Source organism: Ursus maritimus, unplaced genomic scaffold, assembly GCF_017311325.1.
Source record: "Ursus maritimus isolate PB19 unplaced genomic scaffold, ASM1731132v1 scaffold_30, whole genome shotgun sequence".
NCBI lineage: Eukaryota > Metazoa > Chordata > Mammalia > Carnivora > Ursidae > Ursus > Ursus maritimus.
In genome coordinates, this window is record NW_024425564.1 from 4,191,343 (window position 1) to 4,215,049 (window position 23,707).

General features: G+C 46.9%; 1 protein-coding gene and 1 long non-coding RNA gene across 3 annotated transcripts in view; one reads left to right on the forward strand and one right to left on the reverse strand.

The window, feature by feature from the left end:
• The window catches only part of LOC103665476 (diphosphoinositol polyphosphate phosphohydrolase 1), a 105,675-nt gene extending 92,044 nt beyond the window's left edge, over window positions 1-13,631 (forward strand). Inside the window, exons 3-5 of the mRNA XM_040644740.1 lie at window positions 5,563-5,607; window positions 10,136-10,220; window positions 13,044-13,631. Of these exons, the coding sequence (XP_040500674.1) occupies window positions 5,563-5,607; window positions 10,136-10,220; window positions 13,044-13,222 (309 nt within the window). The 3' untranslated portion in view covers window positions 13,223-13,631. The remainder of the gene's footprint in view (window positions 1-5,562; window positions 5,608-10,135; window positions 10,221-13,043) is intronic.
• Window positions 10,592-23,707, reverse strand: part of LOC121106049 — a 28,177-nt gene continuing 15,061 nt past the window's right edge. Inside the window, exons 3-5 of one of the 2 annotated variants that reach the window (XR_005838747.1) lie at window positions 14,214-21,924; window positions 12,614-12,877; window positions 10,592-12,483 (exon numbers count right to left, since the gene is read on the reverse strand). This is a non-coding gene — a long non-coding RNA (uncharacterized LOC121106049). Of the gene's footprint in view, window positions 12,484-12,613; window positions 13,037-14,213; window positions 21,925-23,707 lie in introns of those variants that run through there. The other variant, XR_005838746.1, reaches the window with a different exon arrangement.

Here is a 23,707-nt window from a genome sequence, read left to right on the forward strand (position 1 = left end):
GGATAGATACCTAAGTAGTACAAGTATAAAGACATGCAAGAGAATGATAAACGCCAAATTCAGGTGAGTAGTTACCTCTGGGAGGGCTGGGGAGTACACAGGGGTTTCAGTGGTACCAGTAGTTTTATTTCTTTAAAAAAAATACATGGGGCACCTGGGTGGCTCAGTCAGTTAAGCGTCTGCCCGTGGCTCAGGTCATGATCTCAGGATCCTGGGATTGAGCCCCAAGTTGGGCTCCCTGCTCAGCGGGGAGTCTGCTTCTCCCTCTGCCCCTCCCCCACTCATGCTCGCTCGCTCTCTCAAATAAATCTTGTAAAAAAAATAATAAATACACAAAATGGTATGTTACTATTTGACAAAGCTGGCTAGTTACAACTTGAATGTTTGTTTTATTATTTCTTTACTTTTTTGATGTTTGAAATATCTCATTTATAAAACCAAACAAGAAATCTCTGGGATGGAATTTCACTGGACGTAACTGTAATGGCTTCCCATCTATTTTTGTCTATCTTCACTGTAACTCTTTCCTGCTGTTACTTATAGCAAGTACCAGGAAGGTGTGTATATTGAAGACCATATATTTTTGTTCCTGGGTTTCCTTATACACATACTTGCATGAGAGTTGCTCCTCTGAGCTCCTTTTGGGTCTGGGCTTATTGCTTTAATAGAGCAAGCTTTTGAGGCGCCTGGGTGGCTCAGCCGTTGAGGGTCTGCCTTCGCCCGGGTCGTGATCCCAGGGTCCTGGGGTCGAGCCCCACATCGGGTTCCCTGCTCAGTGGGAGCCTGCTTCTCCCTCTCCCTCTCCCCTTGCTTGTGTTCCCTCTCTCGCTGTATCTGTCAAATAAATAAATAAAATCTTAAAAAAAAAATAGAGGAAGCTTTTATACTACAGTTCCCTTGGATGTTCAGAATTTTCTTTTGGGGATACTCAGTCTTCCTCTGAGAGCTACTTGCTTTGATTTAGCAAGTAGCAGGAAGTGTTCTGATACAGTACAGAGTACCTGACTAAAAGGGGCTTCACCCATCCCAGTTATTTTTCTCACCTAGGAAGTCCAGAGGTTGGACATTACCTCATTGCTTCAGCAGCTCGGCCACCTCAGGACTTTTGTTCAGTTTCTCATTGATTCTCTTGCCCTTCCCCTTACCGTCACAAGGTGACTGTAGCAACTCCAAGTTTCAGGTCCCCACTTGACAAGCAAGGTATAGGGTTTCTTTTTATGCAGCTCTTTATCATGGTGGGAGATCGTTCCCATGAGCCCCCAAGAGACACCCTCTCAGAAGCCATTGGTCCAGAACTGGGTCACAGCACGCCCGAACCTGTCACTGCAGAGGGGAGCAGAATTCCCTGCGCCATCCCAGGTGTGCCGTAGCTTTCGCCAGGACGGACTCTGGGTCTTACTGGTAGCACAGTGGAAGGAGGAATGCCTGTGGGCTAGACATCCATCAATGTCTGCCAAAATGTCCACCTTAGAGTAAAAAATAGGTTTCAGAAGGTGATGATCCATTTTGTACTCACCCAGACTGAACAGCACAGCCAGGGTTCTTTGTGGCAGCAGGTCGTTGTAGGGGCATCTCCAAGGCCCATCCACGTCCGTGCCTCTGCCCAAGTCTCGTGTACATAGTGGGAGAGCTTACTAGTGGGGAAGATGGGACCACTGGAGTCTCACTGGTTGGGACTTCCAATCTCAGCAAAACACCCACAAAAGACATTTGTGGGTTTTTTCTTTTTAAAACTTAGGCAGTTGCTCAATTTATTTTTGTTAACTAGTCTGAAAGTGCTAGAATTGATGTATTATACTTTGAAGTTCAAAGAAGCACTCACCTGCATATGGTTGAATAATGAAGGGCAATAAATTTTTTTTTTTTTAATTCTTACTACTACCTAAGATGGGCTTTTAAATAAAGATTTCCTTCTCCGGATTAGGGGTTTTTGACATATAGATTGAAATGATAACTGCTTTTATATGATTTGGAGAAGAACAGGTCCATCCCAGCACCCTGACTAGACCAAACTTACATATACCCTGAATCAAATCTTATCCCCAAATGTCTGAGCCGGCTCTCTGTCTGATGTGACCCTGACACCTACCCTGACCCACATGCAGGAATCATGTGAGAGATAAAAATAGCGCTCTCCTATTGCTCGCAGCAGCAGTTGAGAGGGAGCTGCCTCAAAGCTAATTGGACTGTGGAGAAGCATGAAAACGTAAAATGGTCGCAGTGAACTCTGTCTTGGAGGACCTTTGCCTCTAAGGAATCTTCCTCTTGATCAGCACTATGACTCCAAAGAACTGAAATCCTCTTGCTTACTGAAGAGGCACCACCTCCTACAGAAACTGCTAAATCTCAATTTAGAAACTGGTAAATAAAAGACTATTTCTTTGCTTTTCACCATAGAATCATTGGTAGGATCACCTTAGATAGAATTCTCCAAAGTAGATCCCCTAAACATTGGTATAAAACTTGAAACACTGAGACAAATAAAGCTATTGTTAATTTCTACAACTTGAAGTTTAATTAGAAGTGAAAATAAATGCCACTGAAATTTCTTTGTACAGATGGCAGCATTATTTAAGTTACACTAGACTTTATAAGAATGCATCTAGTTTATTTTTTTCAGATTGTGTTTATTTATTTGAGAGAGAGAGTGAGTGAGAGAGCACAAGTGGGGTGAAGGGCAGAGGGAGAAGCAGGGAGCCTGACACGAGGCTCGATCCTGCGACTCCGGGATCATGACCCAAGCTGAAGGCTCCCCAGAATGCATCTGTTTTATGCTTTTCCCAACTGCCTCTGTTACAGTATATCATAGATACATGTTGTAGAAAACACCATTATTAAACAAAAGTTTTAAATAAATTATATTGAGCTGTCATAATATAAGTTAATTTTTCCCTTAAAATTGGAGTTTTGGGCCCCTGGGTGGCTCAGGCAGTTAAGCGTCCAACTCTTGATTTTGGCTCAGGTCATGAACTCAGGGTCATGAGATCAAGCCCTGTGTCAGGCTCTGAGCTCAGCGTGGAGTCTCCTTGTCCCTTGTCACTCTCCCCCTGTGCATGCACACATTCTCTCTCTCTCAAATAAATGAATAAAATCTTTTAAAAAAATTGGAGATCATTTTCTTTTCTCAACTTTTGGTTTCTTTAAGAAAAAAAAATTGAACAGTTAAAACTGCTAAAGAGAACTCTTTCTCTACTTTGCAGAAGAGAAATGTGAATGATGGCCTCTTTCCTTTCCTCCCTCCCTCCCTTCCCACCAACCTGACAGCCCTGCTCCTAGGCCCCGTCGGTCGGGACCACAGGCAGGGGCACGGGTGCCACATCTCAGGAATTGATCTGAGTGTTCAGGCTGCCTGGGTCGGGGTACAGAATTGGTTTTCTAGTCCAAGCTGGCCTGCCAGCTCGTCCCACGTGTTCAGGCAGCTACATTGGTTAATTCACGAAGTACAGTCTAACTAGTCATACCTGGCCGTGAAGTGCAATTATCTCTAAAAATGTAGAGAATCAGTTTAGGGGCGCCTGGCTGGCTTAGTCAGTGGAGTGTGTGGCTCTTGATCTCGGGGTCATGAGTTCAAGCCCCACATTGGGTGTAGAGATTACTTAAATAAATTTAAAAAATTTTTTTTAAATGTTGAGAATCAGGAGCGGCTGGGTTGCTCAGTTGGTTAAATGTCTACCTTTGGCTCAGGTCATGATCCCGGGGTCCTGGGATTGAGCCCCACATCAGGCCCCCTGCTTAGCAGGGAGTCTGCTTCTCCTTCTCCCTCTGCCTGCTGCTCCCCCTGCTTGTACTCTCTCTCTCTCTCTCTCTCTCTCTCTCTCTGTCAAATAAATAAATGAATAACCTTTTTTAAAAAATAAAAAATATATAAAAATGTAGAGAATCAGTTTAAATAGGAAAATAAAAATTTCCATTTGAGTAGACACAAAAGCCACATGGGGGAAAGAGCAGATGGGAAATGAACAGGCATGTTGGCAAGAGAAAGGAAAAGAATTATTTGACAGATAATTACCAAAAATTAACTTCAAAATATAGCTCACCTAGGAGTCTAGGCCTATAAATTGGCCTTTATTTTAAATTTTTAGAGTACCTACTTTAAAATTTTATTCATTCTGTACAAACTTAATGAGTACCTAATGTCTTAAGAAGGTATTTTTGCCTTAATTTTTAGTTTATTACAAATTTAGTTATTATAAATAACATAGCAGTGGTAATAGAAAACAAGTTACAACATTTCCCAGGCATTTCCAGGGATTCGTCCTTCTCTCGCCTCTCCCCACTCCTAGCAGGGACAGATACAAAATATAAAAAGCAAAAGCTAAAAAGACATAGCCTGGCCCAGAAGCAGGGTGGGTACCATCTCCGTAGGTCAGGAGCAGGGTAGAACTGCTGAATGTCATGGGAAGGCTACAGCCTGCCCGGCCTTGGTGGCTAGTGTTCAGACCCCGTGGAGTAGGGGGAGCCCAGGTTCCCAACGGAAAGGATACCAGGAGCTGAGACTTTTAGAACGATGTGGGCCAAGGTAGGAAGAGGACAAAGAGGCAATGCACAGTAAAAGATGGAGCCAAACCACAGCCTGATTCCATGGCTCTGCCTGTGCTGTTCCCTGCATCACCTTGGAACAGAAGCCTCAAAAGTAAGCCCTTCCACCAATTGGAACATGAATTTACTTCAGGTGAAATGAATTTTATAGCATGGCCTGACAAGGAACTTAAATATGTTCACGATGTTCAGAAGTAAATGAAGGAATAACTTTTAATTTAAAAGAACAAAAAATCGTGGAAACAAAGGCATACATAATGGAAACAGATATGTAAAGAACAGGTAGGAATGAAAAATATCAAATGACTAGAGATGGGATAGCCCTGGTTTTGATAGGCTGAAAAGAAAAATCAATCCATCGGAATAAGCTGAACAATGTGCCTGTGATGCATCAGAAAGACGCAGATCTAAAACAAATACCAAAGGCCCGATGGGAGATACAGAGTATATGCGTGAAGGCCTAACCTGTGCGTGAAGCCGTCCCCTCCCCATCACTCTCTGTCCATCACATCATTCTGTGTGTCTCTGTCAATACCTGTCGCCAGCAGAATCACCAGGTTTATGTACTTGTTAACTGCCTTCCTGAGCTGCTTCTATAAGGTGTGGAGCTATTCGGGGTGTACTGTATACAGACAGCCAAGAACAAGTCAGATGAAGATCTCGTGTTCTAGCCTATTCATCACTATACCTCTGACATGGATTAGGCAGTCAGTGTATTTGTTGAATGAATGAATGAGTGAGTGAAGTAATTAATACCTCAAAATATCTTCTGTGTGGCTTCATGGCCTTGATTACCTCCTGTGTTTGGCTGGCATTGCAGTGGGGAAAGAGACGGGGAGGAGATGAGAGGAGTCCTCTCTCCCCAGAGCACACCCTGCTGTTACCAGTCCGTGACACTCAGGAAATACTGGTGTGACCTCTGTAGACCTGGAGTCCTCCTAAGGTGTTCCTCTTGGATTTTGATTTAGAATGAGACCAGTAATATAAACAATATTAATGTGTCAATTTTTCTTCACTTTTCAGGCTGGAGTAAAAGGGACATTGGGAAGATTGGTTGGAATTTTTGAGGTAAGCCTGTTAAAATCTTTGGTGCAATTGGTATCATATTAGTAACCATGTAATATAGATAGATAGATAGATAGATAGATAGATAGATAGATAGATAGATATTTTATATCTATATAAAAGTTTTTCATATATATATAAGTTTTTCTTTGTCTTAGTCCTTTCGGGCTGCTGTAACAAAACTGAGTGGCTTATAAGCAATAGAAATGGATTTCTCACAGTTCTGGAGGCTAGGAAGTCAAAGATCAAGGCACCAGCAGATTCAGTGTCTGGTGAGGACCCACTTCCTGGTTCATAGTTACTAGTTTCTCCTGCTTTCCAAAACTAGAGTGTTTGTGGGAAACCTTTTGTAAGTCAAAATGGTAGAAAGTGAAGAAGCAATTAATATATAATTTCATATATAAATTATATATATATATATAAATTAAATTTTTTTCTAGCATTTCCAAAACCAAAAAATACCTCTCTCAGGCTTTTCTGTTACCTCAGAATACGTCCTATTAACAGATGCATAAAATGAGTCAGGCTAAAGCACAGGTGTGCACAGCCCCAGTTCACAGCCCTGGCAGCTCGGTGGGGACATGCTGAGCGTAGTTCCTGGGGAAGAAGTCGGCCCGACGCTCTCGCTGCTCCACGCGTGCGCTGCCTCCAGTGGCTCGCTGCAACGGAAATGCTGAATGCTGCTTTTGCTTCTCACCTTTTTTTTTTTTTTATAAGCACAAATTCCTCCTCGGATTTCTTTCAGTTAGCAAAAACAGGTACTGATATAGATAGGTCTTTTGTAAAAGTGAAGTGGCTTACCTAAAATTTTGAAAAGCATGGAGTACTTGTAGCTGTTTCTCTCTGTGTTCTCACACAGCGAAAGGGGGATGGTTGCTCACTGGGGCCTCTTTTCAGGGCGCCAGTCCCATTCCTGAGAGTCAGCCCTTCTCAACCTGATCAGCTGCCGGAGGCCCCACCTCCTAATACTATCCCACTGGGAATTAGGATCTCAACATCTGAATTGTGGGGGGCATAAACATTTAGTCCATCATGGTCCTAATCTAGGGTGGACGCCATCTTGGTTTTCAGTTTTCAAAACACAACAGCATTAGCAGAGAGTAGCTTACTTTTTTAAAATCCCATCGTCTCCTCCAGACAAATACAATTATTTGTTAGTACAGGCATAACCTCAGATATTGTGGGTCCAGTTCCAGACCACTGCAGTAGAGCACATATTGCAATAAAGCAAGTCCAATGTTTCTTTGATTTTTTTGTCAGTGCATATGAAAGTTATATTTATACTATATTGTAGTCTGTGAAGTGTGTATATACACTTACAGTGTCTGTATTAATGTATATGCCTTAATTTAAAAATACTTTATTGCCAAAAAATGCTAACCATCATGAGCTTCCGGCAAGCTATAATCTTCTTGTTGGTGGAGGGTATTGCCTCTGTGTTGATGGCTGCTGTGACTGATCAGGGTCATCGTTGCTGAGAATTGGGGTGACTCTGACAATTTCTTAAAATAAGTTTGCTGCACTGATTGACTTTCCCTTTTGTGAACAGTTTTTCTGTAGCAGACGATGCTGTTTGATAGCATTTTACCCACAGTACAACTTCTTTCACAACTGGGAGTCTGTCCTCTCAAACCCTGCCGCTGCTTTATCAACTATGTTTATGGAATAGTCTAAATCTTCTGTTGTCACTTCAACAGTCTTCACAGCATCTTCACCAGGGGTAGACTCCATCTCAAGAAACCACTTCCTGTGCTCATCCATAAGAAGCAGCTCCTCATTTCTTCAGGTTTTATCATGAGATTGTAGCAATTGAGTCCCATCTTCAGGCTCCACTTTTTTTTTTTTTTTTTTTTTTTTAAAGAAAGCCCATGCAAGCACAGGGCAGGTGGAGGGGCAGAGAAAGAGGGAGAGAATTTTAAGCAGACTCCTTGCTGAGCGCGGAGCCCAGTGTAGGGCCCAATCTCACGACCCTGAGATCATGACCTGAGCCAAAACCAAGAGTTGGATGCTTAACTGACTGCAGGCTCCACTTCTGATTCTAGTTCTCTTGCTGTTTCTACCACCTCTGCAGTTTCTTCCTCCACTCAAGTCTTGAATCCCTCAAAGTCCTTCCTGAGGGTTGGAGTCAACTTCTTCCAAACTCTTGTTCATGTTGATATTTTTTACCTTTTTCCACGAATCACCACTGTTCTTAATGGCATCTAGAATGGTGAATCCTTTCCAGAAGTTTCCAGTTTACTTTGCCGAGATGCATCAGAGGAATCACTGTCTATGGCAGCTCTAGCCTATGAGTCTTAAACAGTAAGATTTGCAAGTCGGAGTGACTCCTGGATCCATGGGCTGTGGAACGCGTGTGTGTCAGCAGGCACGGAAATAGTCGTCTCGTTGTCCATCTCCATCAGAGCTCTTGGGTGACCGGGTACACTGGCGACGAGCAGTCATATTTGGAAAGGAATCTTTCTTTTCTGAGCAGGAGGTCTCAAAAGCGGGCTTTAAATATTCAGTAAACCATGCTGGAAACAGATGTGCTGTCATCCAGACTGTGTCGTTGCATTTATAGAGCACAGGCAGAGTAGAGTTAGCGTCGTTCTTAAGGGCCCTGGGATTTTCAGAGTGGTAGCCGAGCACTGGCTTCAGCGTGAAGTCACCAGCTGCATCAGCCCCTCACCAGAGAGTCAGCCTGTCCTTTGCAGCGTTGACGCCAGGCATTGACCTCTCCAGTATGAAAGTCCTAGGTGGCGTCCTCTTCCCATAGAGCTGTTTCATCTGCACGGGAAACCTATTGCTTAGCGTCGCCGTCACGGGTGATCCGAACCAGATCTCCTGGAGAACTCGCTGCGGCTTCTCCCCCAGCCTCTGCGGCTTGGCTTTGCCTTTTCGTGTTGAGGAGACGGCTTCTTTCCTTAACCCTCATGAGCCCCCCTCTGCTAGCTTCAGACTCTTCTCCTGCGGCTTCCCCACCTCTGAGCCTTCACAGAATTGAGGAGAGCGAGGGCCTTGCTCTGGGTCAGGCTTTGGCTTACGGGAAGGTTGTGGCTGTCTCGATCTTCTCTCCAGACCACTCAAATGTTCTCCATGTCCGAGTGAGGCTCTTTCGCTTTCTCGTCATGCATGCGTTCACTGGAGCAGAACTTTCAATTTCCTTCAAGAACTTTTCCTTTGCATTCACATCTTGGCTAACTGGCACAAGCGGCCTAGCTTTCAGCCTGTGTTGGCTTTCAACGTGCTTTCCTCATGAAGCTTAATCATTGCTAGCTTTTGATTTAAAGGGAGAATAGGACATATGCAACTCTTTCTCTCACTTGAACATTTAGAGGCCACTGTAGGGTTATTAATTGGCCTAATCTTTTTTTATAAGTTTTTTTTTTAAGATTTCATTTATTTATTTGAGAGAGAGACACAGCACAGCAGGGGGAGGGGCAGAGGGAGAGGGTGAAGCAGACTCCCCACTAAGCAGAGAGTCCCAAAGCGGGGCTCAATCCCAGAACTCTGAGACCACGATCTAAGCCAAAGGCAGATGCTTTAACCGAATGGGCCACCCAGGCGCCCCTCATTGGCCTAATTTTAATTTTGTTATGTCTCAGGGAATAGGGTGAATGACAGGGAGAGGTGGGACTGGCCGGTCAGTGGAATTTATTGATTAAGTTCACTGTCTAATATGGGCGTCCTTTGTGGCACCCTGAAACAATTACAATAGTAACATCAACGATTATTGATCACAGATCGCCGTAACACATATAATAATAATGAAAAAGTTTGAAGTATTATGAGAATTACCAAAATGACAGACACGAAGTGAGCAGATGCTGTCGGGAAGACGGCATTGGTAGACTTGCTTGACGCAGCATTGCCACAGACCTTCCATTCGTAGCAGGGCAGCGTCTGTGACGCAGTCAGACAAGGTGTGCCTGCCTGGTCTGTCCCGTCCCTACCTCTCCTCCTCTTCTCCCGAGATGCGAGGAGGGACATAAAGTGTAGAGAAGACTGAAGGAAAAAAGATCCAGTAACTATAGCAGAGGTGGAAGGAACAAGCTAAGAGGCTGGGGACAGGTTTGGAGGAAGGCGAAGGCAGTGAGAAATGGGAAAATAAAGAGGAGCAAAGCTAGTAGGAGAAGGAGAGGCGCGCCAGATAATCAGCTTGCTTGCATTGATGGAGCCCCCACCCGCCCACGGCCTCTTCTCTTTCTTGTGCTCTGGCGAGTTACATTTCCTTGGTGCCTGTTTCTTGAGAGGTCACAAACTGCCTTCTCACAGCCTTCCTGGGAAGTTGTACTTAGGGGAAGGGGAACGAAAAAAGAGATTAAAGCTTGGTCTTTAGAAGGCCAGCCAAAGAGCACAACCTTAAATGCGAGTGCGGCATGTTTTAAATAGGCCATCTGGCGCTATTCCCCGTATGATTGTAGGATGATTAAAAGTAAAAGGAATGCTTGTGTCTGAGCTCTCGACATATGGCTAAGAGTGTGTTTCACTTAAGTAATCTCAGCTCTCTAAGGGAAAGCTCTTCCTCTCTCCTTCTCTCTTTGCCCTTCAGAACCAGGAGAGGAAGCACAGAACGTATGTCTATGTGCTCATTGTCACAGAAGTGCTGGAAGACTGGGAAGATTCAGTTAACATTGGTAAGTTATCCCCAGGTAGCCTCCAAAACGCTCCCCACCACGGGCCGTTGCCACGCCACAGGTCGTGACCCAGACCCAGAAGTGAGCCTGATAAAGAAACCATTGAGGGATATGTTTAATGAAACAAGCATGTCCATTTTGAACTTATGAAAGTAGTGTTTTAAAATGTTCAAAAGGAAGCTGAAGGTGGGTACCTGGTCAACAAATAGCAACACGGCACATAAAGATAAGAAAGGTGGTTCCTAAAGCCGAGTGGGACCCTCCTCAGCAGCTCCTGCCCCTCCTCCACGATGCTGGGGCCTTGCTAGCCACGGAACCCGCACTGGCCGCAGGACCTTGGCTGCTCCTTGTGATGCTTATTCATATTGTCGGAGAAAGCTGCTGGTTTGGTGGAGCGAGCCGCTCCCTCCAGAGTCGTTGCTAGACGCAGAGTAGTGGGAGCAGTTTCCAGTTTCATCCATATTCCTCCCCTTCGGGTGCCCCTCCTCTCCTCCCGAGGAGCCGTTCTCTTTGATCTCTCAGACCGTTATTGGGTGTGTGTCTTTGGAACTGAAAACTTAGGTGATTTAATGGTGGGTTCATGGTTTACTCTTTTGCCTCTGAAGGAAAGTGTATTCCAGAAAAGTGTAATATTAATTTAAAAACTGGTTATAAATCGGCAAACGGATAAAGTCCAGTTGCCGAAACCTCTGCCCTCACTGTGCGTATGTGCTCTGCCCCCGCGCCCCTCACACTGCTGATCTGGGCATTTCCCGGCCCTCCGGCTTTTAACAGCTTTCTCTCTGGTAAGAATGCAATATGCTTAAGTGCGTAAATTCAGTAGGGGTTTATTAAAAATAGCCTCCTTGACAGCCAGTGCTAGGGCTTAAAAAGGAGACAGAGATGAGTGTGGCCTGGCCCTGTCCTCAGAGCACTCTGTCAGGCGGGAGTCACACACTTGTGATATGAATTTTCAAGGTACCATTGCTCTATTAATATCCACCAAGCCTTTCACCTTGTACTACTTCCGAGAATTGAAATATTGAAATAATCTAAAATATGGAGAATAAGCCTGTGAGCCTTCCTGCAGATGAGCCTTGTTCAGGTGGAAATTGGCTTTTGAACGTCTGCCTCAGTGAAGGGTAAGTGGTCTGAGGTACATTCATCCGACGGAATGGTGCACAGCTGTTAAACACGTACTTCTGAAAGCTAATACACCGTGGCAGAGGGCTTGTGAATCGGTGTTGGTGAATGGAAAAAGCAGGGTACAGACTTACATATACACTAATTAGAGCTACGTGAAAACAAAATGAGACAAAATGAACACAACAAAATGAAAACAAAAAGGAGGCACCGGTTCTCACCTAAAGAATTGGCAGTGACAGAGGAAGAGGTAGCAGTGCTGACAGGGGGTGGTGAGAACGACATTCCAGCACACACTAGCAGGACTGGGCACTGGGATGGCCCTTCTGGAAAGCAGTTTGGCATTGTATAACACGAGGCCTTTAGAGGTTGAGTGTTTTATTCTTACAATCTCAGCCCTAGGCCTCTTCTGGGAGGTTAAAAGAAAGAAAAAAACAGATAAGGATGTTTTTTTGTTTGTTTTTTTTTTAAGAGCAAGAGTGCTGGGGCTTGGGGGAGAGGGAGAGAGAGACTCCTAAGGGAGAGAGAGACTCCAGTGCAGAGCCCGGACGCGGGGCTGGATCACGCCACCCTGAGATCGTGACCTGAGCCGAAATCAAGAGTCAGATGCCCAAGTGCCTGAGCCATCCAGGCGCCCTCCTGTTTTTTATAACATAGAAGAACGCTCAAGAAACAGTGTGAAGTGGAAAGAGAAGCACTAACAATAATAATGATAAGCAAACGCGTACAGCACGTACTGTGTGCCAGGTAGCGTTCAAACATCTTACATATTAGTCCTTACAACAGACTTGTGAGCTGGTGCTGTTTCTTATATCTGTAGATGAGGAAGCTGGGGCACAGCTCCGAACCTAGTTCGGTAACTTGCCCCAAACTGACCGTTCAGTAGAGCCGGTGATGTGATTGGAGCCCAACCCAGGATCCAGGTTTCTGACCACAACATTCTTATCAGAGCTTCTCGAGATTCAGAGCATCTGGTAGTATGATCCCAGTTCTAGTTGTTCAGTGCTGTGTCTTTTTCAAATATGATGAAAGAAAAGCAAAGACGCGAAGGTATTGAGAGTAGTCATTTCTGGCTTCTCCTATTGTGGGTAATTATCATATTCTTTATACTTCTTTCATTTTCCCGGTGTTAAGAAATGAACTTTTATTATAAGAGAAAAAAATAAAGGATTTTAAAACAAATTTGAAAAAAAAAAAGTAAGAAAACAGATTGAGAAGTTAATAGGGATGGTGTTATATTTTAAAATATTTTGTGATCTCTAGATACATACCTCTTAAAATTCTAAAATAAATAACTGATTCTAAGGCAGCCATCCTCGTAATTCTGGAAGCTGATGCTCGTGTTGATTTGTGCAGAAGATGGGGGTGCTGGCTGGGCTTCGGGTACATGCAGGCCGGGCAAGGCCCCGAGGCCCAGGAATGCAAGAGACCAGGAGCCGTGGTTCTCCCTGCAGGGCGGGTTCGCACAGTTCACTTCTCACGTGTCTTCCCTGTCCTCCGCGTCGGACATCTGTATGGCATTCGAAGCATGTACTCTTGTAAGGAAAGAAAGTGAGGAAAACTACCTTTATAGTGCACAGTTTTAAAGTCTTGATCACAGTGGCTTTTCTGTTCTCATGGACACTTTCTCCCGAGCCGAAGATCAGAAACCTGCGGCTGCTTCCCTTTTGTCCTCATCTCTCCCTCTCCCTGCCCCCACAGGAAGGAAGAGGGAGTGGTTCAAAATCGAAGATGCCATAAAAGTGCTGCAGTATCACAAACCGGTGCAGGCGTCGTATTTTGAAACGTTGAGGCAAGGCTACTCGGCCAACAACGGCACCCCGGTCGTGGCCACCACGTACTCGGTTTCCTCCCAGAGCTCCATGCCGGGCATAAGATGACTGAAGACCCGCGCAAGAGGAACGGAAATTGGAAACTAGACTGGAGTGCAGATCTTCCCTCCCTTGCTCTTTTCACCTCTCCTCACAGGCCTCCTCTCCAAATAAGGCATGATGGGCAGCAGAGAAAGCGGTTCTTGATGGTGTTGCTGTGTGGTGTTAAGTGATGGGCTTTTTCTTCTCTTTTTATGGAGGGGGTGGGGGGTGGGTATGTAATTTGTAAGTACTTCTGTGCATGATCGGTCCCTCCCTTTTCACTGCCCTACAATTGTCTAGACAGACAGACAGCCTTCCCTCTGCCTTGGATTCTGAAGTGTTCCTGTTCGTCTCACCCCAGCCCTGGCCAGACGTTTTTCTTTGATTTTTCATTTTTTTTTTATTAAAAGATACCAATATGAGATGAAACCTTCAAGAACGTGTCCTGTAATGCGCTCTTCAGTCCAGGAGGTTGGTCCCTTTCACCGCAGGGTACATTTATCTACACATTATATACTGGGCATATAATATGTAAATAAATGACTTTCAGAAGAGAAATTTAACTGTTTAATTTTTCAAGGTTTTGTTTTGTTTTTTAAATTCGGGGTGTTTCTGAAATGGAGAGCCTCACAGTTAATTTCCCCTTTTGTTTTTTGATGCTAGTGGCTCAGGTCAGTTTCCCTGTCCTCTCCCTTTTCCCCAGTCACTGACTATAGTTACGTAGGGTACAGAAGGAGTTTAGCTACCTTTGTAGCACTCCCAGGACTCCTGGCCTTCTCGAAGCTGTGTTTCCATGTCAAGAAAGACACAGGAGGAAACCTGTTCTCTTTTTTACTACCAAGCCAGGAGCGAATGTCCTCAGCTTAGACCTGGAGAAGCAATGTTAGAAATTGAATTCCTCCCTACATGTTGACAGTAGGGATTTGAACTGGATTCTTGGGATTGCTCTCTAAAACACTGGAGCATCCGGCGCTGTTTCTGTCCTGCGGGTTGGAATTTTTTCCATAATGCTACTTACCGCCAATGGTGGCCTCTCTCCTTGTGCATCCATGCCTTACGCCGCGCCGAACTGGACTCTGTCCTTGTGCGGAAGCATCCGGCTGTCCTGGGCCAGTGCAGGTGCACAGTCCCATCCCCATTCCGGGTGACCATGTTAAGTTCCCGGAAAGGACACAGGAGGAAAATGAAGGCGTCTGCTTATCTTTGCAATGTGACAGCACTTGGAATTGCACCATGGAGCATGCTCAGAAATAGTAAATTTGTCTCCCGCCGGGATGCAGAAGGTCCTCCTTTTGGTGCGAAGTGGTATGGGAGGGTGCTCGGTCCTTGACGAGAACAGTGACATCATGCGTTGGCTCACTGCAGACTGTCGTGTTGGTTTTTGGTACAGGCTTCATGCTGGCCTCATTTGCCAGTCGTGTTGTTTAGCTGGGAAGTAAGCAGAAAAGCGTCTTGAGATTGAGGGGCGGGCCTCGGAGGGGACACTGGTCCGTTCCCGGCTTAGGACAGGGTTTGTTGCTGCTCTTAGTGGCATCTCCTTTGTCAAAACGTAGCCAAGATGTGAAATTAAAATCGTAGTTCTCTTTATTTAAAAATTCTAATAAATACTCAAACTTTGAAAAGCTTTTGCTCTTCCCTCCCACTAGAAGAGTTGTATATATGCATATATGTAAGGGACATAGGCCTCTGTCATTCAGTGTTCCACAATTTTGGGGGGATATCTTTTGGTGAACTTTATACTTTGCTGTCTGCTCTCAGTTTGTATCTTCTCTCCCAGTCTTGAGGCACAGAACCGACAAGGAGTGCCCACCGTTTCCTTAAGATACCGTTCTACCTCTGGGAAAGGAATTCTGTCCCTAAGTAAGGGCCCCAGTGGACAGAAACAGCACCGTGGGATTTGAGTCTAAAGACCAACTCGCTGTTCGCATGTCCTCACTCAAAAACGAACATACTGCCTGCTTGTTGCCTGATTGAGGGCAGGCTGAGTTTCTGTCCATATAAGTAAAGCAGAAAATGTAATAAATTCAACCAAGCACTAAGTGGAATCCAAAAAACACATTCTTCCAACTAAATTCTACCTTTATGATATGGATTGAAAGTACTTTGCAGGAAAACAGGCAGTGTTTTTGCAGGAGAACTGTAGTGTTAATAGTAATTTGTGCACTTTTTCATGATCTAAAGCTGTTTTTACAGGGCTGGTGTCACAACACATTACCCTACCAAGTCCAGTTTGGATTGATGTTGGCGTCTTTGGGTCAGGAAAGTGAACTGTGCCAAGAAGTATTTTTCAGTGACATGAATGGATCCTATTAATGCAGTTAACTGGGGAGATTGTGCTGATGCTTTCTTAACCGACAAAAAGAGGCTTTGTCCAACACCAGAATTGTTGAAACTGGTGCTATTTTCTGTTGCACTGGGAACCTGATGAGTGGGGATTGGTGTGTCTCCCTCCCTGGCACCATTAACACCACGGCTGTCTCCACTGGTGTGTAGTCATAGCCCTTCTGTGATAGATTACTCAGACCCATGCTGGCAGTAGCCGTTACGCCTCCCCAAAGAAAGCAAGGGGAAACAGAAGAAAGCACAAAAGTGATCCCACTCGCAGAGCCTTTCTTTCACACGGCTTTGCTGTGAGTTCTGCAAGTACTCACCTTATTCAGGCTTGATACACACGGGTTCTTGTGTACAGGGCAGATACAAAGTCTCACGGTGAACTTCCCCATCCTAGATTTCTGGTTTATTCCTAGGGCGTCTAGCACAGTCCACCATGCTCAGGATAGAGAAAGACAGCATTGGATATTTTAAAATTAACTTTGTTTTTAGTTTATCAGTTTGCAGCCACTGGGAAGCATCAGTGAGGTCATGCCATCTTTTTGGACCAGGACTCTGTGTGTGTGTGTGTGTGTGTGTGTGAGAGAGAGAGAGAGAGAGAGAGAGAGAGAGAGTGTGTGAGTGAGAAAGAGAGAAGAGCTACCAGGAGTCAGCTGTATTTGATTTTTTTTTTTTTGTAGCCTTCCAGAATGGTGCAGCCCATGAAACAGGAGTCTTGATTTTTCTTGTAGCAAACCTGGCATGATGGAAAAGTTAATGAATTGACGGTTTTGTTTTTACAAGTGTCTGCTGCCCCATCTGCCCTGCGTGGAGAGGGCTCCCGCGCTGCTGGGTCTGAGCTGAGGCCATCTGAAGGGATCAAAGAGTGTGGGAGGAACACCCCCCGCGAGGCCGTGGAAGGCCTCGAAGGTGGCTTCACAGCAGGATTTCCGCCCTCGGCATGGCACGGCGCAGCGCTGTGGAGCCGTGAGGCCCTTGAGGCCTTGCCTGTCGCAGCCTCTGGGGAGCAGCCTCTGGGGAGCAGAGCGGGTCACTGACCTCTGGGAGGCTTTTGCAGCAGTTCTGTAAACGCGTTCTACACAGTCAAGTTCCTCCGTGACACATAATTTCTGTTTTGATGTTAGGAGTCAGTCCATGTGAGGTCTCTCAGACTTGCTTAGAAGAAGAAAAAAATCACCTTTTGTTTTGAAAAGTAAAAAACGTCCACGCAGAACCGTTCTTCCTCCTTCTTCCCCCTTTCTCTGGCCCACATACAGTGCTCATTGGAGGCTCCCCTCCCCCCGCCCAGAACCTATGTAACCAGAAGAGTAATCCGCCTCCCGCTGGACCGGGTGTGCATCTCACATTGTCCTGTACGTGCTCGTCATTTTCACCTAGCGCTGGAGGAATGCCTCTGTTGGTCTCCCCGCCTGAGCTTTTTTTAAAATAGCTTAGCCTGAGCCACATTTCTTTTGGTTCACAGAAAGGATTTAATAACCACAGCGTGATCTTTGCCACGATTGTGTGATTTTTAGTATTTCTGAAGTGTTCTCGAAGTCCAGCCTAGTTGAGAGAAAATTTAGAGTTAGAAGAAATACCTGGAGAAGTCGTCACAGTAGGCTGAGTTTGCTTTAAGGGAAATGAGGATTCGCTGTAATTGATAATCAAGCCTCATCCTGGTCCCTTCTGCATTTCAGAAAGTAATGCTCATGTTTATAACAAATAGGAGACATGTTAGCTCAAGAGGCTCTGGGGCGAGGAGAGCATCTAATGGCAATTATATAATGCAACTGCTCTTGGGGTTCTTATTCTTGAAACTCTAAAAGAGGCCAGACCTGAAGTGACACAGGTCATACTGCCCAGCTGAAGTGACAGCCATTCCTTCTGAGCCCTACTGGGACGGAACCCATTTCCCCAAGGCTGTGGGGGGGCTTCCAGGCTGTGCAGACATTGATGTTGGTGACGTCAGCCTTGCTCCATCCGGGCACCCATCTCACTTGGAGTAGGTGGGAAAGCAGCCCAGGGTCAGCCTCTGTTCTCTGGGGTGAGCCTTGCAACAGAGACCTCCCCATCCCAGAAGAGCTATTTTCCATGTCACTTTAGATGTCACCCAGAGCAGGCATTTGAGATGTTCAGGTAGTAAATGGGGAAGCATTGGCTGCTGTCCATCAAAGCTACTGTCGTCTGTTGATTCGGTGGTCTGAGATGACCACAGGCCCTGGGAACCTGGAGATGTTAGGCAGACTGTCATCTGGAGGCCAGCAGCCCTCCTACTTCCACCTCTACAAAGGCAGCTTCACATTTTGACTGCATTTGTGCTGTAGCTGATGACCTTTCAGGGATGGAGAAGCCTAATCAGAACATCCAAGCAATGATCCCCTCACCCTCAGACTCATCGAGCAGTTCCTCCTAGTCCCTTAAAAACTAATAAAAAGAGAAGGAAAGCATGCCGTTTGGTGAGGCTTTGAGCTGAGGCTAGCAGTCACATGATTTCGTGAGTCTGCAATATGAAGCTTTCTAAGTAAAGGCATGACTCTCCCCGGAAGCTTTATTTATAGTGAAGATTTGGTGAGCTTCAGTTGTCTGAAAAAATGAGACGGTCCGCTTGAAGGGAAGCTCACAGGGAAGCCACGTTAACTCAGAATTCGCACCAGGGGGGGTTCTACTGGAGAAGAAAGTGCCTTTGGGCCAAAAAGCAAGATTTAATAGCTAAAAGGTGGACAGGCATTGCTTCTGTTCCTCCAGCAACCAGTTGTTTAATAATTAACTCTAGGTTTCCTTTGGTTTACAGTCTCAGTTCTTAACCCTGGACAGAGGTCCCTAGAACACCAAAAAAGGCATCTAAAACCCTGGAGATTGGCTTTAAAAGATCCAGAAGCAGCAGCATTGTCATTTTCCAGGTTTCTCGCCATTTTGACGTGCTGCCCATCCTTCCACACGCTCTGCAGCCAGGCCAGATGGCAAGACTGTATTCGTTGACTTGAGGAGCCTAAATTCTGGTTCTGGAACAATTACCTGCTAAATTGCTTAGTGCCAGTGGAAGTTACCTGTGGGGTGTACCTTTCAGAGAACATTTCATCAGTGTAGTAAAATTGCTCTGGGCTCGAGGGCCCAATCAGGCATTTAGATCAAAACTAAGTCTTTGGGCTACCGTAGGGAAAAAGCAAGATACCTAAAGCCCAGGGCTGGGCCTTGAGACCGTACCCCCCATCTCCCTAGTATGGGGTGAAGTGGCACCTTCAGGAAATCATTTTTCCAGTGAGATTGCCTGTAAATCCCTAGGGGAAGTAATACCAATATGAACCTGTCTTTCTGAGCACTTTTATGCCAACTTGAAAATGATAAGCTAAAGCAGCAAGGACTCATGTAGCCTCTTTATTGTCCCATTAGGGGGGAAAAAAGCTTCTCAGGGTTAAACCTTGATCTTTAACCGCTGTTTGTTGTGGAGAAGATATGTCACTAACAAATGATCAAAAAAGGACCTCTAGTTTTGGTTTCTCAAGTCCAGCGACATAACAGATATGACTTACGCCCAGGAAGGTGGAGGCTGATGACCAAGACACCCACAAACCAGAAGGCTCTGTCCCACATAGAGCCTCCACAGGGAACAGATCTGAGGCTAGGTTTTGGAGAACTTGCAAAGCGCTGAAATGAAGGGAGGACTTTGAGGGCCTTTGCTCAGCAAGAACAGGAAGGAGCTCCAGCGGGAGTGGCAGGCATTGAAGATTGAAGCCACAGCGCGCAGACTCAGAGCTCCCCTTTTGCCACTTCTCTCATGGCTCGTGCACTTTCTGCTCAGAATCCAAGGGGACCCTCCTCTCCAAAATCTTACTGGCTTCAGGTGTTTTGTTTAGCCTCTGAGAACCTCCCCCGTTCACTCCGACCTACAGGTGGACATAGATGTGTGTTGCTCGGGGCACAGATGCGTGAGTGCGTCCGGGGCCCAGGAGCACAGCGTTGTATTTAGTGGTTAGAAAAACAGTTGGTCCACTCTGTGAACAGCGTGTGGTGCAGTGTTACACGCATCAGGTCTGTTTATTGTTTCATAGTCTGAAAACCTCCGAGCTGGTTTATCACCCAAGAAAAGGCAGATGGTTAGACTAAGGAACATGTAGCTCGTTCCTCTATCTTTGGAACGATAGCTGTCAGTTTGCTGTGTGCTTAAGGAAGTCAGGAGCATTTGAGGATGTCGGGAGCTGTTGTAAAAATAAAGCAACTGGCTCTGGCCTACTCAAGTGTATCGGAGAGAGGGCGTGGTTAGTAGCATCTTGAAATCTGCTCTGGGCAGCCCCGCCTTCATGTCTAGGGCCTTGTCTCCTCTCCTCTCCAATGACCTTGGTAGGGGTCGAGCTCTGAGGAGGCAGCGAGGCCCCAGTTCCTGTTTGCTAGGCTGCAGGATGTGGCCTCCAGTCAGAGGTTTTTTTAAGGAGTTTCCTACCATGATTCCCGCCGCATCACTCCCTTCCCACCAGCATCCAAAAAGGTTAAAATCCCCGGGACCATTCCAGTTCTAAAACAGGTGAACCACATGTGCTTCCTCCCCTTTTGCAAGTGTATCGTCGCGATGCAGTCTCCCTTTGGCCAAGGTCGACAGGTATTTCCAGGGAACCCCTTAAATTGAGGCAAGTAGCCAAGATGTTTTGAGTTTTTCTTCCAGAAGACCGTCTTTGTCCCTTCCCCCTCGTGCTAACACATTTTAACCAAGTCTTAAAAGGTCAAGCCCAGTAATGTCTCCAGAACTGAGACAAGATCCAAGGGCCGGGCCCCCAGGGACCTCCCCTGGGGGATCCCATGCGCTCAACCTAGACTGTTCCGATCCCACCGGAAGTGTGCTACTGTCCCCACCCACCAGGGCCTCCCAGAAAAGCAGACGACTTAGGCTTCCCATCATTAGGGCACAGAGTCCTTTAGTGACCAGTCTACAGAGTGAGTGTGTGTATCACCTGCGTGGGCAGCGTGCCTCTAATTTGTAGAAAGGGTAGAAAGTGGAACCTCCAGTGGGCTGAGTCCTCACATCCGTGGAGAGGTTGGCGGAAATAACCCCAGTGAGCGCAGCAAAACTGAGGAAACCAAGGGGCCGTGCCTGTATGGGAGGAGGAGTTGGTTACGGTCCTTTTATCTCTTGGGACCTGACGCTGCGGTATGAAGCTGGGGTTTGGAATAATGTCACCCTTCCCCAATCCAAATGCACTCCCGGACTTGGGAGCCTCCAACCCACAGGGGCATGGTCTTTTCCATTCTTTGTTCCAAAACAGCCTTGCTTGGTATTGCATGGAAAGTTCCAGTTTTCCTTCCTGCCCACTTGGGGCCACCCGCCCAGGCCTGGCCCCTTCCCCAGTGTCTTCACAGCACTCGTGGGAAGAGCTGCGCAGGGCCCTCAGGGGCTGCGGGGAGTGGAATTTGGTCCAGAGAAGGCAGCAGAAACTGAATTTTCATGTTTCCTCTTCTCAAGGAGAGTGTTTTTAGGCTTCCTTCATGCTTCTTTTTCCTGTGGGTACAGTCGGGTTGGGAGGAAGGGCTGAAAAGAAAAGGAGACGGGGTCCAGCCAGCCCAGGTTTGGGTCCGAGACAGGTCCACAGCTGACGCGAGTCCCACTTTCCCCCCTTCAGTAGCAGGCCGGTCATATGTAACGATTCTCCTTTACTGCTTCTGTGGAGCCAACAACAGGGGACAGACTGACCCTCCCCTGTAGTCTGGATAGAGCTTCCGTACTTTCCCTGAAGTTCCACCATCCCCATAGCCCACTCCTTTCTGTAAAAACAAATGCTTAATCCTGTGAGCGTGCTGTTCCTTTCTATGTGTTCATCAGTTTCCTTCCATTGGAGCTGTGTGGGAGGGAAGGCCATTGGAATTGTAGGTTGTAATCTTGTGCCAACCAATAAAAACCAGTATTTCGCACACATCCCTGCTTAGTGTCTGGTCTCTTCTTTCTCAAGGTTTCCCTTGAGTCCCTCACATGAGTCTTATTTTGATTTTACCGCCACTCTCTGCTGAGGTCTGGAGAGTAGCCCTCGAGGTCAAAGGTGGCCCTGTGGATGGTCTGCTGTTCGGGGAGTTCGAGTGAGAAGTGAAGTGGGAGAAGCCCATGGCAGGCAGTGAGGCTCGGCGTTCATTTCCACAGGCCGGCACTGCTGCCGGCTGCCCAGGGATACTCCCGGGTGGACTGCCAGCCCCCAAGGGGACACGAAAGGGACAGAGGTGAGCTGCATCCAAGACAATACGAGAGCACAGACGTTGCTCTTCTGCATGGGCGCAGGAGGTAGGCATGGTAGGGTCAGGAAGCCTTGTGTCCCATCCTTTCCAGCGACTTCGGTCGGGGCTGCTGAAGGGCGGGAGCCGTGTTTCAAAGATGTATAGGGTAGGACTCCCGGGCAGAGAGCGGGCCAACCACCATCGGTGGGGGAGCAGCACCGAGTGACCTGGGAGACAGACAAAGAACACGTTAACCTGTCGTGAAAAATAAAGCGCAATGAGGCTAAGTTTGGAAGACGACGAAAGCCAGGCCAGGGAGTTGGACTTCACACGTGTGAAGCATTCTTGACCCGGATACAGTCCTGTAATATCAAACACGTTGGAGGAGGCGGCCGCAGGAAAGGTTGGACAGGAGTGGTTTGGAAGCGTGTGATACCCCGTGCATGAGAGGGCCCAGACTCGGGGCGAATGAACCTGGGGACGAAGAGAGGGCTCCAGAAGCAGGAGTAAACAGTGTGTCACGATCAGATAAACGTGTCCATCCACTGAGGCAGGCCGGTCTTCCTGGGATTCTGGTGGCATCACCAGTGGCCAAGTTTTGGTAAGCCAACAAACCTGATACAGTCAGTGTACCCAGAGGGTCACTACCAGGACGAGACTCACATGAACCTAACTCGTAAGAGGCTGAGATGGACGTGCCTGGATGACAGTTGGCTCTTTTGTATGATGACAAATGTCAGACCAAGTTAACCTGGCTAGGGCACCGGCTATCTATGTGAGTAGCCAAAAATAGGCAGGAAGTTGGTGGCTAAACAATAGTAACCTGATGACTTCATTCCACCACGGGGCAGATGCCCTAACAGCTGCTCAGGGCGCCCTTTCCCCCGAACTCTGATTCTGCAGGCCTCCTTTGTCCGTCCTGTGATGATCCCCCCTCCTTTATGAAAGGATTCTTTCTTTTGCCAGATTTAGTGTGCATAATGAGGCCATGAGCTTAGAAACGACACCAGTGATGTGCTATTCTCAGGAAACTACCAGATGGCAATCTAATTGGGATCTGGGGTTCCCGGAACTCTCCACTCACCCGTGTCCTGTTATGATGGGCCATCGCGCAGGTGTCCCATCCCCATCACGCTTACTACCTATCGATTGTTCCCCCATCCAACTCAGAGGGTCCGTGTAGGCTTTAGGGTCATCTTGCTGCAGCCCAGGCTTCCAATAGCCTGTAGGACTTGTGGCTACAGAGAGAGAGGTCTAAAGAGCCCCCAAAACATGGAGTATGGGTGAGGAGAGGAAATTAGCTCAAAGGCCACCAGTGCAGCTGTGACACTGCTGGAACCAGCACCAGGGACAGTGCGCCACAGCGCTCATTGCAATGCCTGTGCCCTTTGCTCGGCTGAAAGGCAGCTCTGCGCATCCAAGCCAGACGAAGTTGGCACAGTTCTTGCTCATCCCCCGGTCAGGCTGGCTCCCATGCCCTCTAGAGCCCTGATCGTTGTGCCCAAGACAGCCTGGCGTTCTAAAGCATAGCCTTGTTTGCTTTCTAGTTTCAGACACATTTGGGGTGTGAAAGGTCTATTTTCTCTCCTAGGTCTTGTGACACCCAGGCTAACTCAGCATCTGAGGATGCAGCCCTGGGGCTCCATGTTCTATGTCCTGAATACCAGCCACGTGCTAAACCCAGGACACGCAGTCCTCACAGAGGCACCTGCTTGGGTGACAGATGGCACAAAATAGGAGAGATGACAGCCTGGGGAGGTAAGCCACTAGGGGCGGGGTCAGAAGGGACGAGGGAGAGAGCTCAAGCCGGAGCGTGGGAAAGGGTAAGGGAGCCGGAAGAGGGAGGAAGGACTGTCCTACATTGAAAGGCTGCCTGCTAGAATAGAACGTGTGAGCATCGCAGGTAGACCCCGGTTCAGGTCAGCTCGGCTGTTTGCCAGGCTCTGTGATCTTGGACAAGTTACCGTCCCCGCTCCCTCCTGTTCAGTGGGGGAGAAGTCCACTTGTCAT